At 35.1% G+C, this 19,591-nt stretch overlaps 1 protein-coding gene across 2 annotated transcripts in view; it reads right to left on the bottom strand.

Annotated features, from left to right (window-relative positions):
- The window catches only part of DYNC2H1 (dynein cytoplasmic 2 heavy chain 1), a 367,862-nt gene that overhangs the window by 76,075 nt on the left and 272,196 nt on the right, over positions 1-19,591 (bottom strand). For both annotated transcript variants that reach the window (XM_065882515.1, XM_065882514.1), the window contains one exon: positions 6,740-6,856. In XM_065882515.1, coding sequence (XP_065738587.1) covers positions 6,740-6,856 — 117 coding nt within the window. The remainder of the gene's footprint in view (positions 1-6,739; positions 6,857-19,591) is intronic.

Below are 19,591 nucleotides of genomic sequence, written 5' to 3' on the forward strand. Positions count from 1 at the left end.
CCTATCAAGCTACCAATGGCATTTTTCACAGAACTAGAACAAAAAATTTCACAATTTGTATGGAAACACAAGAGACCCTGAAGAGCCAAAGCAATCTTGAGAAAGAAAAACAGAGCTGGAGGAATCAGACTCCCTGACTTCAGACTATACTACAAAGCTATAGTAATCAAGACAGTATGGTACTGGCACAAAACAGAAATATAGATCAATGGAACAGGATAGAAAGTCCAGAGATAAACCCACACACATACGGTCAACTTATTTTTGTTAAGGGAGGCAAGAATATACAATGGAGAAAAGACAGCCTCTTCAATAAGTGCTGCTGGGAAAACTGGACAGCTATATGTAAAAGAATGAAATTAGAACACTCTGTAACACCATACACAAAAATAAATTCAAAGTGGATTAAAGACCCACATGTAAAGCCAGACACTATAAAACTCTTAGAGCAAAAGATAAGCAGAACACTCTATGACATAAATCACAGCAAGGTCCTTTTTGACCCATCTCCTAGTGAAATGGAAATAAAAACAAAAATAAATAAATGGGACCAAATGAAACTTAAAAGCATTTGCACAGCAAAGGAAAACATAAACAAGACGAAAAGACAACCATTAGAATGGAAGAAAACATCTGCAAACAACGCAACTGACAAAAGATTAACCTCCAAAATATACAAGCGGCTCATGCAGCTCAGTATGAAAAAAACAAACAACCCAATCCAAAAATGGGCAGGATACATAACAGACATTTCTCCAAAGAAGATATACAGATTGCCAACAAACACATGAAAGGATGCTCAACATCACTAATCATTAGAGAAATGCAAATCAAAACTACAATGAGGTATCACTTCATACCAGTCAGAATGGCCATCAACAAAAAATCTAGAAACAACAAATCCTGGATAGGGTGTGTAGAAAATGAAACCCTCTTGCACTGTTGGTGGGAATGTAAATTGTTACAGCCACTATGGAGAACAGTATGGAGGTTCCTTAAAAAACCTAAAAGAGAACTACTATATGACCCAGCAATTGCACTACTGGGCATATACCCTGAGAAAACCATAATTCAAAAACAGTCATGTACCACAATGTTCATTGCAGCTTTATTTACAATAGCCAGGACATGGAAGCAACCTAAGTGTCCATCGACAGATGAATGGATAAAAAACATGTGGCACATATATACAATGGAATATTACTCAGCCATAAAAAGAAACGAAATTGAGTTATTTGTAGTGAGGTGGATGGACAGATTGAAGTAAGTCAGAAAGAGAAAAACAAATCCCGTATTCTAACACATATATATGGAATCCAAAAAAAAAAGGTTGTGAAGAACCCTGGGGCAGGACAGGAATAAAGATACATGTAGAGAATGGACTTGTGGACACGGGGAGGGGGAAGGGTAAGCAGGGACAAAGTGAGAGAGTGGCATGGACATATATACACTACCAAATGTAAAACAGATAGCTCGTGGGAAGCAGCCACATAGCACAGAGAGGTCAGCTCAGTGTTTTGTGTCCACCTAGAGGGGTGGGATAAGGCAGGTGGGAGGGCGATTCAAGAGGGAGGAGATATGGGGATATCTGTATATGTATAGCTGATTCACTTTGTTATACAGCAGAAACTAACATACCATTTTAAAGCAATTATACTCCAATAAAGATGTTGAAAAATTTTAAAAAATAAATAAAAATATCATTAAAAAAATGTTGAATTTGGGTATAACGTCTTAAGCTTGAATTATCTGCCAGGTAGGCATATATATTGTTTAACTTGGGTTATCTGTGTATGTACAATAAAATATATAGGATACCACTAAAAAGTGGAAAAGATATATAATCTGTAAACTAAGAGAGCAATATATTAGAGAAAATAGTCCAAAAGAAAACAAGAAAGAAGTAAAAAAAAAAGTAGAAAAAATACAAAACATAACATATAATAATATAGTAAACCAGATTAATGTAAATAGACTAAATGTTCCAACTAAAGATCAAACAACATCCAGCTATAGGCTCTTTATAAGATACACCCATAAAAATTGATTTAAATGTTGAAAGTATGAAATAGGATATATCTAACAAATAGTAACTAAACAAAAGCTGATACAGATTTATTAATACCAGAAAAATAGGAGCAACATTATAAGAGTTAAAGAGAATGATAGTGGTTCAATATATCAAGAAGAGGTAGCATTCTGAACTTGTATAATTCAAAAATTGATAGAGAAAAACTATTATATATTATGATTTGTGAACGAAACATTTAAAAAACTTGATCTAAAGAATATAATTTGAGAATAGCAGTCAACAGAGTAGAATATACATTCTTTTCAAACATAATATGAAACTAATCAATTTTAATGATATTTAAATTTTTAGTTCAAAAACATAAGAAAGTACTAGTCTTACTAATTGTTTATCCTGGCACTCTAGATTTAAATTTCATTTAATTTTATTTCAATGCTTTCTTTTGAAATTAAGGTATTCTGAGTTTACAAGTGTAATTTAACAGATATACAAATCTACTTATGAACCTGAAAAAAGAAATAATAAAACTAGTTACTGGGTCAACCAGTTCAATTCTTGCTCAGATAAAAATCTGTCACCTATTTTTTGCTCAACAAATTCTATCAGCCTAAAAGAGACAGTTTTACATGTACCTTTTATCATATGGGAATTAATGGAAGTTCTCAAGCTATATAAAGGAGATGTAAATTGGTTAGAATGTCAGTAATTCTCATCAGTTGTTATCATCATCAACCAGATATTAAAAACTGCTTGGTGAGCTGGTATATAATAAAAATTTTAAAGCATGAACTGACCTTTTGAATGTATACATGCAGAATATTAAATGACATTAGATTTTTCATGTGTTATACTTTTCAGCATTTTGCTTTTTAAATTATTGTTTTACAAAGTACTAAGTTTTCCAGTGGAAATCCCAAGAAAAATGTCACAAAATACGAGATGTTACTAAATTATGCATCTAAACTATTTAAAAGATGATATAATAACATATGAATTAACAGTTAATACAAAATAATGTTAAAAGTTATAATTACACATTTGTATATATATTTCCCTGAAAAAGATATAATCACTAATACAGTCACTAAAAATTTTGACAATTTAACCTTCAAGCATGAAACATTAAATTAATAAAATATCTTGAATGTGGCAACGTCATCAATACTACTAGGGCTTGTTATACTAAACTTTAAAAATCTACAAATCTTTAAAGAAATAAAGTACAAAAGACTTAATCCATAAAGAGTTTATGTTTGACAAATAGTGTTCCATCTATTTTTTTATTAGATCCATACAATCATCCTTTGAAGACTGGTTTTACTTTTGAAATATCTTTGACTCCTCTCTTCTCTTCTCTTATATTCTCTTCTCTTATTCTCTTATATTCACATTGTCACCATATTCAATAAGGTTCCCACGATTTTGCTCTTAGAACATTGTAACTTCCTCTAAATTGGCTTTCAGGCCTCTAGGATCCACTGCTTATACCATCATCAGTTTTGCCGTTATAAAACACAGATCTTTACACATCACCTTCCCACCTTCTTATTAGCATTGCATCCTCACTGCCTACAGGATAAATTATAATCACTCCACATGACATTAAACCTTTCCAACCTGGTCCTACTAAATTTTTTTGCTCTTATGTCTAGCCATTCTATTCAAAGCATTCTTTACTCCAGTCAGGTTAGAATAACAAACATGGCAGACTTTTCTCTCTCTCTGAAATACCATACACTCTTTTTTAACTAGAGAATTTCTTGCTCATCATGTAACCTCTTTTTTTAATCTAAAGCAGTTTTAAAAATATTTTTATTTATTTATTTATATTTTTGGCTGAGTTGGGTCTCCGTTGTGGCATGTGGGACCTTCATCACAGCATGTGCATCTTTTTGTTGTGGCACGCAGGCTCTTCCTTGTGGCATGTGGGTGTCTCTCTAGTTGTGGCATGCAGGTTTTCTCTCTCTAGCTGTGGCATGCGAGCTCCAGAGTACATGGGCTCTGTAGTGTGTGGCATGCGAGCTCTCTAGTTGAGGTGCACGGATTTAGCTTCCCTGCCGCATGTGGGATCTTAGTTCCCTGACCAGGGATCGAACCTGCATCCCCTGCATTGGAAGGTGGAGTTTTTACCACCAGCCCACCAGGGAAGTCCCTCTAAAGAATTTCTTACTCATAATGTAACCTCCTCTGACTTCCTCTTAGCAGAATTTAACACTCCCTCATTTTGGTTCCCAAAGACCACTGTAATACCTATATTTTTGTGTATTGTTACCATCTCTTAATAAATCACAGCATCTAGCACAGTGCCAAGCATATAGCAGACACATCAATAGATATTTGATGAATGAAATAAATGAACAAATGAATGCAGAGAAAAGATTATTACTCCTTTTTTACAAAAGAAAAACTTTTTAAAAAGTTCAGAAGTGATAAAAATAATTATGGAAAAATTCTAAAACAGAAATGTGGCATTAGTTTGTTTTATTTGAAATATTTATATGCATAAATTTTAAAGCTACCCCAAAATAAGAGAATTCTTATTCCTAAGCACCATATCTTAACTTGCTTAGTTTAAAATATAACTTTTATGGTTATGTGATTTATAAGTTTGTACTACAGAAACATGAAGAGGGAAATGAGTAACAGCTGAGAGGCTTCTGAAAGATGCTGGCACTTTGCCCATTACTGGTTTAGCATAGCTAGGAGATTCCGGAAGAAAGAAATTGCATTTGGAAAGTCCTCACAGACGGAATCACTGAGAGCTACCTTACTATGGAAGAGGCTTACAAGTCAGGTTGGATATGGAGCCATGTTGTGAAAAATGATTTTCTTTAGGAAAATTAATGTGATGATGATCTGAAATATGACTTAGAGGAAGTATATATTATAAGGAGAGTCAAATTTGGTGTTTTCTGCAATAATCCATATGAGAAAGAAGTCTACATTATGGCAATAGCTTCAGGAAGGAAATGGGAGAGATAAAGAACAAAACATTACAACAGGATGAAGTGCAAGATATTTGATAGATTAATTTGATTACTATGAATATAATGATAACCTTTTAATGAATCTATATCTATCTTACAAATAAAAGTTAAAATGAAGTTTAAAAAGTTATGTTTGTTTCTGGTCAAAATGGCAAACTACCTCCCACTTCTGAATCCTGTCTTTGACAAAACAAGAGGATACTGAACCCAGAAGATGGCACAAAAAGAATGGGAAACATCTGGGAGACAGAAAGGTTTGGGTACTTGTAAGTGGAGAATATGATAACCTACAGCTGAGGGCTGGATGCCATGGCTGGAGCCAGGCTGGGAGAGTTCCTGGTTGTAAACTTATCTTTTCATATTGCCCTGGATGGAACATTGCCCACTATGTCAACATTTTAGGACTGAAAAATAGCAGTATCAAGCACCTGCCATAGACAGCAGAGTACTTGATATTTCACAGCATGCAGCCCAGCTAATGTGGGGATCAAACTGAAACAGGTATAGCTGGGAAGTCTGGCTTTTGGAATTGCAAGGTCTCAGAGTATCAAACGAATAGATGCAAAACAAAACATAACAAAATCCACACCTGTATTTATTATGGTGAAATTTAGGAAGATCAGAGACAAAATATTCTACAGGAAAAAACCAAATGAGTTACAGAGAAATAAGAATCAGATTAATGTTGCAACTCTCCTCAATAAATTTGTGTAAACTGGGTTATTAATTTAAAGATATACAAAGGTTAGTTTAAGAAAAAAGAAGGTAAAGAATAACAACTTCAATATGAATTGACATGAAGAATGGAAATCAGGCCATGATTTCATAAAAAGGGATCTGTACAATTTGATTACTTATATGACCAGCATAAGGGGGAGAGCATGGGTTTGGGATGCCAAAGGATGTAGTATTTCTTTTTATTCTCTAATTTTTCCTCAAGCTACCTATATAAAGCTTTATCAATCTGATGGTCTAAATAAAGTGGCAATTCCAGTTACTTGAGATCATTGTTTATTCAGACTCCTGACAATCACCAATTGTTGACACTAAGTCAGAATAACTCGAAATTACAATACTATAAGGTTTGAGGATTTTGAATTTTTAGAGAGTTTTAACCTTTTTCATAGGTTCTTAAATAAGCCTAATTTGACTTCCCTTACTGAAGAAGGCTATGTGATATATAAGCATTTTTATAGTATTACTAAACATATGAATTGTAAAATTATATTTTTTTAATCCCAGAAAGTAAGTCCTTATTCAATTAGAATAGTAATCATAATACTGTAATGGTTTTGCCTAGTGAGCAAGCAACCATCTATAATCTATAACTACTTTACAATATAGAAACAAGTCAACTCCAGTTGATGAATTGCTTTTCCTTAGCACTTGGATTCCTTTGAAAAATTTCACCTTTAACAGCAGTCACTGACTTTACAGAAAGAGGCGAGAGAAGACAAGGAGTGAGCAAAATATGTATCAGACATAGAGGACGTCATAGTACATTACCAGGATAAGACAAATTACACGGTAACACTGCTTCTTGGGCTGATCTATTACTTTTCTTTCCTCCATCTTTTTCCAGGATACTGTATACATTAAGGGCAGATCCATGCAAAAATTTACCAACATATTTACCAACATGGACAATTTGGGGATAAAACTGGAAAAAAAGGATAGGGAGAAAAAAGGGAAAACAAAGGAAGAATATTTCACTACTAACCTGGTTTAATTTCTTCCAGAGATTGAGGACAGGAGAAAGTTCATTAGACCAGATTTCTCTATCAAATTTGCTACCAGCTGTTACTGATCTGCCCAAGATCCTCAACTGTGAAATAACCTGAATGAAGAAAATAATAAGTAGCAATAAATGAACATAACTTTGTTCAGAGGGAAAACATAGATACAAAAATAGCCATATTTACTTATAAAGACTGAATATATATATTATAAACAAGTTTTAATCCCATTTTCCCTGTTCAACTGGATTAATATTTTATTGATTTATTTCAGCAGTTAAAAGGCAAAAGAACTTAAATGGTGAGAGAAACCACTATAAAAGTTACATATTATAATGGCTCTTCATTTGAAAAGCTACTTCTTTAGCCAGAAAGCTCTAATTATCCATTATTAATAACCTATTTGCTCATTTCTGAAATCAAAAATATTTTTCAGTTTGAATAATTTAAATTGCATAATTTCAAAATGCTGATAAATTAAAGATAGGTTTTTTGAAAAGATGAAATGAGTGGAAAGATAGTAAATAGCATAGCAAACTATAAAATAGTAAAACAATTTAAAGTAATTATTGGCTGGTAAAAATTACAATAAATCTAAGTTTTAAGGTTCTATATCAATTTTAAGTTATTTCAATGTTTTTTCTAGACATGAGACTCAAATGAAGGAGGTACAGATCAATTAATTAAAATAAGGCAAAGTAAATTCTTTCCTATTTAGGGCTTTCATTTTTGTAACATTTTTATCAGCTTCTCTATCATCATTCTCATCAAAATTAATTCACTCACGTTTTTTTTTCTAAAATAGTGTTTAATGGCTTCAATTTCAATAATACCAATCAGGCTTCTTAATCATTTGCTAAGAATGATCCAGAATATTACTGAGTATTCTATATATGGTATTATAGATATTGGGGGAGATGTATAAAAATCAGTGAGGTATGTACTGATGGTTCTTCATAAATATTTCAACTAAATATTAAAATTGTGCTATATCATTGCTTATCTGACATAAAATAAATCCCCAAATCAAGACAATATGTTTTCCTAAGCTAATATTTTAAACATCAACATTTTCAGTGTGTCAACTACTTTTTTTGTTTTACTTTTTGAGAGATGTAAATTGTTTTTCCTTTTTAAGAGATAGGGCTGTATTTAATATTTTGGGGGTTCTTACATTATTAAAGTTCAAATAAAATAAGGGCCATAAATATTTCAAAATAAATGCACTACATAATTGTTAAACATACAGAATCCTGCTGTTAAACTCAAGTTACTTCTAGAGCTTTTGATTGATTCTCTAATCTAGAAAAAATTGTGGTGATTCAGTGTTTCATTTTCTTTGTTTTTCTGATAAATTATTTTCATTTGCTCTAGCTGAACCCTACAACAGCACCTAATTTATCAGCTGTGCTAGACCACAAAACATCACTAGTTGGTAGCCAGGAGAAGTGCTATTTTGCTCTGGTAACATTGGCTATCTCTTATTTGTGTCTTAAATTTGTCAAAAATGACAGAGAACAAATAAGAATGCAAAGAGATACCTAAAGGAAAAAAGGTTCAAATATTTTTTTATACATGATGTTAAAAACTATTTTAAAAAGAAAATGTTTAAAAACCCAAAAAAGTTTGTTTTCTTCCCAGAAAAATAACATGTGAGGCTTGCTTTTCATAATAACACTATCATAATATATTATAAACTTTAATGAACAGAGAGTAATGAAAAGGGAGTTCAAATGCATAATAAAAATATTTTATAATGAGGATAGGGCTATAACTTGTAACAGCAGACCATCTTTTCTTTTTACAAAATCTGACATACTCATCTTTTTACAAAGCACAGATGATAAAATGTCTGTCCATTATATATGTTTTAAACCAATTAAAAATACTTTTTTTAATGACATTCCTTTAAAATGGTGTCAAAGGGGATGAAATTTCCCAACTAAAACATACATCACTTCTTCCATGTTCTAAGCATACTGAACAGCTTGCATTATGCCACTGGCATGCTTTGCAGCATCTCTGAGGTTGGAGGGGAGCTGCAGAATATGCTGTCACCCCTATTCCAACCGTTCACATTCCAAAGAACAATGAGAGACATTTCAGGAATACCTATGATTCTCCTGAACAATTGGTGTGATTTTATTGTAGCATACTACATCTTATATACAATTGTATTTTCCTTTTCTTTTGGAAGTTATAAAGCACACAGAAGAATTTCTGATCTAACAATAACAACTTTATAGAACCTTAGAGCATGAGCTTTGTTGTTTGTCTTGTCTTCTTTTAGCATAAATTATTTCCCTAGTTTTATTTTCTTTTCATTTCCTAATTTTCTCTTTGATTTCCTAAACTATTGATTTTACACTAATAGATTGTCTGTATTTTTGTAAGTCACATCCAGTATAATCCTTTTCGGAATGAGAAAGAATATAGATTTTAAAAATGAACGCTCATTCTCAACTTACAGATGAGAAATTGGAGTGTCCAAGAAGTTAAGTAAATTACATGTTTGAGAGGAGACCTATAAGATGGAGGAGGAGTAAGACGCAGAGATCACCTTCCTCTCCACAAATACATCAAAAATACATCTACATGTGAAACAACTCCTACAGAACACCTACTGAATGCTGGCAGAAGACCTCAGACTTCCCAGAAGGCAAGAAACTCCCCACATACCTGGGTAGGGCAAGAGAAAAAAGAATAAACAGAGACAAAAGAATAGGGACGGAACGTGCACCAGTGGGAGGGAGCTGTGAAGGAGGAAAGGTTTCCACACACTAGGAAGCCCCTTCACGGGCGGAGACGGCGGGTGGCTGGGGGGACGCTACGGAGCCATGGAGGAGAGCACAGCAACAGGGGTGCAGAGGGTAAAGTGGAGAGATTCCTGCACAGAGGATCAGTGCTGACCAGCATTCACCAGCCTGAGAGGCTTGTCTGCTCACCTGCCAGGGTGGGTGGGGGCTGGGAGCTGAGGCTCGGGCTTTGGAGGTCAGATCCCAGAGAGAGGACTGGGGTTGGCTGCATGAACACAGCCTGAAGGGGGTTAGTGCACCACAGAAAGCCAGAAGGGAGTCCGGGGAAAAGTCTGGACCTGCCTAGGAGGCAAGAGACCACTATTTCAGGGTGCGCAAGGAGAGGGGATTCAGAACACCATCTAAATGAGCTACAGAAACGGGCGCGAACCATGGCTATCAGTGCAGACACCAGAGACGGCATGAAACGCTAAGGCTGCTGCTGCAGCTGCCAAAAAGCCTGTGTGCAAGCACAGGTCACTATCCACACCTCCCCTCCAGGGAGCCTTTGCAGCTCGCCACTGCCAGGGTCCCCTGATCCAGGGACAACTTCCCCGGGAGAACACATGGCGTGCCTCAGGCTGTTGCAAGGTTATGCCAGCCTCTGCCACTGCAGGCTTACCCCGCATTCCATACCCTTCCCTCCCTACAGCGTGAATGAGCCAGAGCCCCCTAATCGGCTGCTCCTTTAACCCCGTCCTGTCTGTGCTGGGAACAGATACCCTCAGGTGACCTACATGCAGAGGCGGGGCCACATCCAAAGCTGAACCCCAGGAGCTGTATGAACAAGGAAGACAAAGGGAAATTTCTCCCAGCAGCCTCAGGAGCAGTGGATTAAATATCCACAATCAACTTGATGTACCCTGCATCTGTGTAATACCTGAGTAGAAAAGGAACCATCCCAAAACTGAGGCAATGGACTTTGGGAAAAACTGTAGACTTGGGGTTTCCTTTCTGCATCTAATTTGTTTCTGGTTTTATGATTATCTTACTTTAGTATTCAGAGCTTATTATCACTGGTAGATTTGTTTATTGATTTGGTTGCTCTCTTACTTTATTTTTATATATATATATATTTTTTTACCCTTTTTCTCTTTTGGTGAGTGTGTACGTGTATGCTCCTTTGTGTGATTTTGTCTGTATAGCTTTGCTTTTACCATTTGTCCTAGGGTTCTGTCTGTCCACTTTTTGGGTTTTTTGTTTTGTATTTTTCTGAGTATAGTTTTTAACACTTGTTACCATTGGTCGATTTGTTTTTTGATTTGCTTGCTCTTTTCTTTGTTTTTTTTTTATTTTTAAAATTTTAATAATAATTATTTTTTATTTTCTATTTAAATACCTTTATATTATTTCACTTTTTTCTTTCTTTCTTTCTTTTTTAATTTTCTCCCATTGCTTCTGAGCGGTGTGGCAGACAGGGTCTTGGTGCTCTGGCCGGGTGTCAGGCCTGAGTCTCTGAGGTGGGAGAGCTGAGTGAAGGACATTGATCCACCATAAACCTCCCAGCCCCATGTAATATCAAACAGCGAAAGCTCTACCAGAGATCTCATCTCAATGCTAAGACCCAGCTCCACTCAACAACCAGCAAGCTACAGTGATGGAGATGCTATGCCAAGCAACCAGAAAGACAGGAACACAACTGCACCCATTAGCAGAGAGGCTGCCAAAAATAATAAGGTCACAGACATCCCAAAACACACCACTGGACGTGGTACTGCTTGCCAGAAAGACAAAATCCAGCCTCATCCACCAGAACACAGGCACAACGTCCCTCCACCAAGAGGCCTACACAACCCACTGAACCAAACTTACCCACAGGGGACAGACACCAAAACCAACGGGAACTAGGAACCTGCAGCCTGTGAAACAGAGACCCCAAACACAGTAAGTTAAACAAAATGAGAAGACAGAAAAAAAACACAGCAGATGAAGAAGTAAGGTAAAAACCCACCAGAACAAACAAATGATGAGGAAATAGGCAGTCTACCTGAAAAAGAATTCAGAGGAATGATGGTAAAGATGACCCAAAATCTTAGAAATAAAATGTACAAAATACAAGAAACATTTAACAAGGACCTAGAAGAACTAAGGAGCAAGAAAACAATGATGAACAACACAATAAATGAATACAAATTCCCTAGAAGGAATCAATAGCAGAATAACAGAGGCAGAAGAACGGATAAGTGACCTGGAAGATAAAATAATAGAAATGACTACTGCAGAGCAGATTAAAGAAAAAAGAATGAAAATAATTGAGCACAGTCTCAGAGACCTCTGGGACAACATTGAATGCAACAACATTCCAATTATAGGGGACCCAGAAGAAGAAGAGAAAAAGAAAGGGACTGAGAAAATATTTGAAGAGATTATAGTTGAAAACTTCCTGAATATGGGAAAGGAAACAGTCAAGTCCAGGAGGACAGACAGTCCCATACAGGATAAACCCAAGGAGAAAAACACCAAGACACGTGTTAATCAAACAATCAAAAATTAAACACAAAGAAAAAATATTAAAAGCAGCAAGGGAAAAGCAACAAATAACATACAAGGGAATCCCCATAAGGTTAACAGCTGATCTTTCAGCAGAAACTCTGCAAGCCAGAAGGGAGTGGCAGGACACATTTCAAATGATGAAAGGGAAAAACCTACAACAAAGATTATTCTACCCAGCACTGATCTCATTCAGATTTGACAAAGAAATGAAAAACTTTACAGACAAGCAAAGGCTAAGAGAATTCAGCACCACCAAACCAGCTTTACAACAAATGATAAAGGAACTTCTCTAGGCAGGAAACACAAGACCAGGAAAAGACCTACAATAAAAAAGCCAAAGCAATTAAGAAAATGGTAATAGGAACATACATATCAATAACTACCTTAAATGTGAATGGATTAAGTGCTGCAGCCAAAGACAGGGGTGTGCTGAACGGCTACAAAAACAAGACCCATATGCATGCTGTCTACAAGACATCCATTTCAGACAGGGACACATACAGACTGAAAGTGAGGGAATGGAAAAAGATGTTCCATGCAAATGGAAATCAAAAGAAAGCTGGAGTACCAATTCTCATAAGAGACAAAATAGACCTTAAAATGAAGACTATTAAAAGAGACAAAGAAGGACACTACATAATATCAAGGGATCAATCCAAGAAGAAGATATAACAATTGTAAATATTTATGCACCCAACATAGGAGCACCTCAATACAAAAGACAAATGCTAACAGCCGTAAAAGGTGAAATTCCCAGAGTAGGGGACTTTAACACCCACTCTCACGAATGGACAGATCATCCAAAATGAAAATAAATAAGGAAACATAAACTTAAAATGATACATTAAGCAAGATGGACTTAATTGATATTTATAGGAGATTCCATCCAAAAACAGAATACACTTTCTTCTCAAGTCCTCATGGAACATTCTTCAGGATAGATCATATCTTGGGTCACAAATCAAGCCTTAGTAACTTTAAGAAAATTGAAATCATATCAAGTACCTTTTCCAACCACAATGCTATGAGACTAGATGTCAATTACAGGAAAACGTGTAAAAAATACAAACAAATGGAGGCTAAGCAATACAATACTAAAAAACCAAGAGATCACTGAAGAAATCAAAAAGGAAATAAAAAAATACCAAAAACAAACGACAACAAAAGCACAATGACCCAAAACCTATGGGATGCATTAAAAGCAGTTCTAAGAGGTTTATAGCAATACAATCCTACCTCAAGAAAAAATAAATATCTTAAGTAAAAAACCTAACCTTACATGTAAAGCAATTAGAGAAAGAAGAAGAAAAAAAACCCAAAGTTAGCAGAAGGAAAGAAATCATAAAGATCAGATCAGAAATAAATGAAAAAGAAATGAGGAAGCAATAACAAAGATCAATAAAACTAAAAGCTGTTTTTTGAAAAGATAAACAAAATTGAAAATCCATTAGCCAGACTCATCAAGAAAAAAAGGTAGAAAACTCATATCAATAGAATTAGAAATGAAAAAGGTGAAGTTACAACAGATACTGCAGAAATACAAAAGATCATGAGAGATTACTACAAGCAACTATAAGCCAATAAATTGGACAACCTGGAGGAAATGGACAAATTTTTGGAAAAGCACAACCTCCTGAGACTGAACCAGGAAGAAACAGAAAATATAAAAAGACCAATCAAAGCCCTGAAATTAAAACTGTGATTAAAAATCTTCCACAAAACCCCAGGACCAGATGGCTTCTCAGGCGAATTCTATCGAACACTTAGAGAAGAGCAAACACCTATCCTTCTCAAACTCTGCCAAAATATACTAGAGGGAGGAACACTCACAAACTCATTCTACTAGGCCACCATCACCCTGATACCAAACCCAGAAAAAGATGTCACAAAGAAAGAAAACTACAGGCCAATATCACTGATGAACATAGATGCAAAAATCTGCAACAAAATACAAGCAAACATAATCCAAAAGCAGATTAAAAGGATCATACACCATGATCAAGTGGGGTTTATCCCAGGAATGCAATGATACTTCAATATACACAAATCAATCAATGTAATACACCATATTAACAAATTGAAGAATAAAAACCATATAATCAACACAATAGAGGCAGAAAAAGCTTTCAACAAAATTCAACACCCATTTATGGTAAAAACCCTCCAGAATATACACATAGAGGGAACTTACCTCAACATAATAAAGGTCATATATGAAAAATCCACAGCCAACTTCGGCCTCAATAGTGAAAAACTGAAAACATTTTCAGTAAGATCAGGAATACTACAGGGTTACCCACTGTCACCACTACTATTCAACAGTGTTTTGGAAGTTTTAGCCACAGCAATCAGAGAAGAAAAAAAAATCCAAATGGGAAAAGAAGAAGTAAAGCTGTCACGGTTTGCAGATAACATGATACTATACATAGAGAATACTAAAGATACTACCAGAAAACTACTAGGGCTAATCAATGAATTTGGTAAAGAAGCAGGATTCAAAATTAATACACAGAAATCTCTGGCATTCCTATATACTAATGATGAATTATCTGAACGTGAATTTAAGGAAACACTCCCATTTACCACTGCAATAAATACCTAGGAATAAACCTACCTAAGGAGACAAAAGATCTGTATGCAGAAAACTATAAGACACTGATGAAACAAATTAAAGATGATACAAATAAGAGATATATACCATGTTCTTGGATTGGAACAATCAACATTGTGAAAATGACTCTACTACCCAAAGCAATCTACAGATTCAATGCAATCCGTATCTAACTACCACTGGCATTTTTCACAGAATTAGAAGAAAAAATTTCAAAGTTTGTATGGAAACAAAAAACACCCTGAATAGTCAAAGCAATCTTGAGAAAGAAAAACAGAGGTGGAAGAATCAGGCTCCCTGACATCAGACTATACTACAAAGCTACAGTAATCAAGACAGTATGGTACTGGGACAAAATCAGAAATACAGATCAATGGAACAGGATAGAAAGTGCAGAGATAAACCCACGCACATATGGTCACCTTATTTTTGACAAAGGAGGCAAGAATATACAGTGGAGAAAAGACAGCCTCTTCAATAAGTGTTGCTGGTAAAATGGAACAGCTCCATGTAAAAGAATAAAATTAGAACACTCCCTAGCACCATACACAAAAATAAACTCAAAATTAATTAAAGACCTAAATATGAGGCCCGACTTTATCAAACTCTTAGAGGAAAACATAGGCAGAACACTCTATGACATAAATCACATCAAGATCCTTTTTGACCCACCTCCTAGAGAAATGGAAACAAGAACAAAAGTAAACAAATGGGACCTAATGAAAGTTAAAAGCTTTTGCACAGCAAAGTAAACCATAAACAAGATGAAAAGATAACCCTCAGAATGGGAGAAAACATCTGCAAACGACGCAACTGACAAAGGATTAACCTCCAAAATATACAAGCAGCTCATGCAGCTCAGTTTGAAGAAAACAAACAACCCAATCCAAAAATGGGCAGAATACCTAATAGACATTTCTCCAAAGAAGATATACAGATTGCCAACAAACACATGAAAGGATGCTCAGCATCACTAACCATTAGAGAAATACAAATAAAAACCCCAATGCAGTATCACCTCACACCAGTCAGAATGGCCATCAACAAAAAATCTAGAAACAATAAATGCTGGAGAGTGTGTGGAGAAAAGGGAACTCCCTTGCACTGTTGGTGGGAATGTAAATTGATACAGCCACTATGGAGAACAGTATGGAGGTTCCTCAAAAAACTAAAAATAGAACTACTATATGACCCAGCAATCTCACTACTGGGCATATACCCTGAGAAAACCATAATTCAAAAACAGTCATGTACCACAATGTTTATTACAGCTCTATTTACAATAGCCACGACATGGAAGCAACCTAAGTGTTCATCAACAGATGAATGGATAAAGAAGATGTGGCACATATATACAATGGGATATTAGCCATAACAGAAAACAAAATTGCATTATTAGTGAGGTGGATTGACCTAGAGACTGTCATACAGAGTGAAGTTAGAAAGAGAAAAACAAATACTGTATGCTAACACGTGTATATGGAATCTAAAAAAGAAAAAAAAAAATTCCGAAGAACCTAGGGACAGGACAGGAATAAAGACACAGATGTAGAGAATGGACTTGAGGACACGGGAGGGGGAAGGATAAGCTGGGATGAAGTGAGAGAGTGGCATGTATATATAGACTATCAAATGTAAAATGGATAGCTAGTGGGAAGCAGCCACATAGCACAGGGAGATCAGCTTGGTGTTTTGTGTCCATCTAAAGGGGTGGGATAGGGAGGGTGGGAGGGAGATGCAAGAAGGAGGAGATATGGGGACATATGTATATGTATAGTTGATTCACGTTGTTACACAGCAGAAACTATCACAACTCTGTAAAGCAATTATACTCCATAAAGATGTTAAAAAAAAAACTATGAAGTACAATGAAATATTTAGCACTAAAAAGAAATGAGCTATCAAGCCATGAACTGCACCTTAAATCCATATTGCCAAGTGAAAGAAATCAATCCAACAAGTTTACATACTTATGATTCCAACTCTATGACATTCTGGAAAAGGCAAAACTGAAAATAGTGAAATGATCAGTAGTTTTCAGGGGTTTTAGAGGTAGGAGGGATGTATAGGGGATTATCAGGGAGGTAAAAATATTCTGCTTGATGCTCTCATAATGGATACAAGTCACATTTTTTCTAAACTCATAGAGTATACAATATCAGAATCCTAATGTAAACTATGGACTTTAGTTAATAATAATGTATCAGTATTAACACTGGCTCATCTGTTGTAACAATGTATCACACTAATGCAAGATGTTAATAAGAGGGGGAACCTGCTGGAGTGCTAGGGGATGTATGGGAACTCTATGTATTTTCTGCTTATTTTTCTGTAAATCTAGGACTGCTCTAAAAATAAAGTCTATTAATTAAAAAGAAAAACTTGTATGATGAATGGTCTAGAAGGTTGATGCAACAAGAAAATTAATCTTCCCATTGGGGAAAAAAACAACAACAACTAAACCAAAGTCCATCAGCAGTAGAATCAATAAATAAATTATGGTATAATCACCCTATGGAATACTATACACCAATGAAAATTAAAGCTTCATGCAAAATATGTATGAGTCTCAACATACAGCTGAAGGAAAGAAGCAAGATACACCAAAACAAAAACATACTGTATAACTCATTTACTATCATTCAAAAACAAGCAAAAATAACCCATGGTTGTAAGTCAGGAAAGCTATTTCCTTTGGAGAGGAAAAAGTGAGTAGAAATTAAAAATGGGATGTGATGGAAAAGGGTAGAAATGGAGAGATAGTGGAAACATTTTGGTTTTAGACTTGTGTGGTGATTACATGTGTGTCACTCTGATAATTCATCCAGCTGTATACTTAAAGTTATATAGTTTTCTCCATGTATTTATTTTGATTAAGATATTTATAGTGAAAAAAAAAGTAAATTACATGTTTGTCTCAAGGAATATGGCAGACTAAATATCTGGAGAAAATTTTATAACATAGTACATTTAAAAATTATGCATAAATAACAACATCATCAACCAAAAAAAAACCTTTTAAAATTTATGACTGAAGCGCCAGGGAAATTAAGGGAAAGCTTTAAATGCTGGAGCCAAAGAGGCAGAGCTGATCTAGACACCTGAGTGAGTTCTGAAGCCAGTATTTGCCCTGGGGTATCTGCCTATCTCGAGGGGCCTACAGCTTGGGTTGTTTACTTTTTATTTTGAACTATTTTTAGATTTATATAAAACTGGCAAAAATAATACAGAGAATTCCCATTATATACTTTACTCCTAGTTAACATCTTACATAATCACAGCATAATTATCAAAACCAGGAAATTAATGCTAGTACAATACTATTAACTAAACTACCACAGACCTTTTTCAAATTTTACCAATTGTTCCACAAATGTCCTCTTTCTGTTTCAGGAGAATACCATATTATATTTAGTTGTTATTTATCACAGTCTCATCCAAAACTGTGACAGTCTTTCTTTTTCTTTCATGACCTTGGCACTTTTGAAAAACACTGGTCAGTTACTTCGTAAAATGTCCCTCATTGAGTTCATAAGATTCACATTTCCAAAGACAGAAAAGAGAAGCCCTGAACTCTACAAAAAACACCCAACAGGCTAATTAGAAAACAAACTGCCTGGCAGAGGGAAAGACTAGGGATACTTGCTGCTCGCTGTCTTGGCTTCTGGGTGATAATGTGATCTGTTTGAAATACTGTGATCATCAACATTCACCCTACACACTGCAATCCTGAAAATATCATATATCAAAACTTATGGAACTGCAGTGAATGAGATTCTTAGAGGAAAATTATAGCAGAAAACACTTATGATCAAAGAGAAGCAATGTTAAAAACAGAGCCAAACTTAACAAATAATAAGGTTGAGAATGTAGATGGAAGAAAATAACAAGAGCAAAAAAATTAATGAAATAGAAAACAGATACGAGATCAGATTTTCTAAAAAGTCAGTTTTTGTTAGTCTTAAAAGACTAATAAAATTATGAGACTTCTGACTAGATTAAATGATTATAGCTAGATGATAGATAAAGTAAGAAAAGGCAAAAATTTATTTAAAATTCTAATATTACAAGGAATATCATTACAGAAAAGACTAAAAGAGAATATGAATTATTTTGAATAGCTTTATACCATAAAAAGTAAATTTGGCCAATTGAGAAATTTCTAGGAATATATAAATTAATAAAACAGTCTCAAGAAGAAATAGAAAAACTAAACTGGGCTAGAGTTGTTTAAAAAAATTAAGTGAGGGTTTCCCTGGTGGCGCAGTGGTTGAGAGTCTGCCTGCCGATGTAGGGGACACGGCTTCGTGCCCCGGTCTGGGAAGATCCCACATGCCGTGGAGCGACTGGGCCTGTGAGCCATGGCCACTGAGACTGCGCGTCTGGAGCCTGTGCTCCGCAACAGGAGAGGCCACAACAGTGAGAGGCCCGCGTACCGCAAAATAAATAAATAAATAAAAATTAAAAAATTAAGTGAGAAGTTAAAAACATTATCTCAAAGTAAATCTCAGACACCAGCAGTTAATATAAAAGTTCTCCTCACATTCCTTGAACAGAAATTCAAATCTAGTACTAACCATTTCAGAGACTAGAAAAGGAGGCAAAATTCCTCAAATCAAGCAATAGAGGCTAGTAAAAACATTATATGAAATATAAGGGAACATTCAAAGATCAGACTTACTCCTGAACATAGATGCAAATAAATAAACAAATATCAAACAACCTTTCAAAAAAGACATACATGATGACTCTGAATGTATGGTTCAATAATAGAAAATACAGTTCATCACATAAGCAGATTAGAGAGAAAAATAATATAATTATTTCAATACTGGGTGAAAATATGGTCAATGAAGTTCACCAATACATTCTTGACAAACTACCCTAAGGAAATTTAGCAAAGATATGTGAGATTGTTATAACAGCTTTTGATAAAT

Source organism: Phocoena phocoena, chromosome 8 (assembly GCF_963924675.1).
Source record: "Phocoena phocoena chromosome 8, mPhoPho1.1, whole genome shotgun sequence".
In the NCBI taxonomy this organism is placed as follows: domain Eukaryota; kingdom Metazoa; phylum Chordata; class Mammalia; order Artiodactyla; family Phocoenidae; genus Phocoena; species Phocoena phocoena.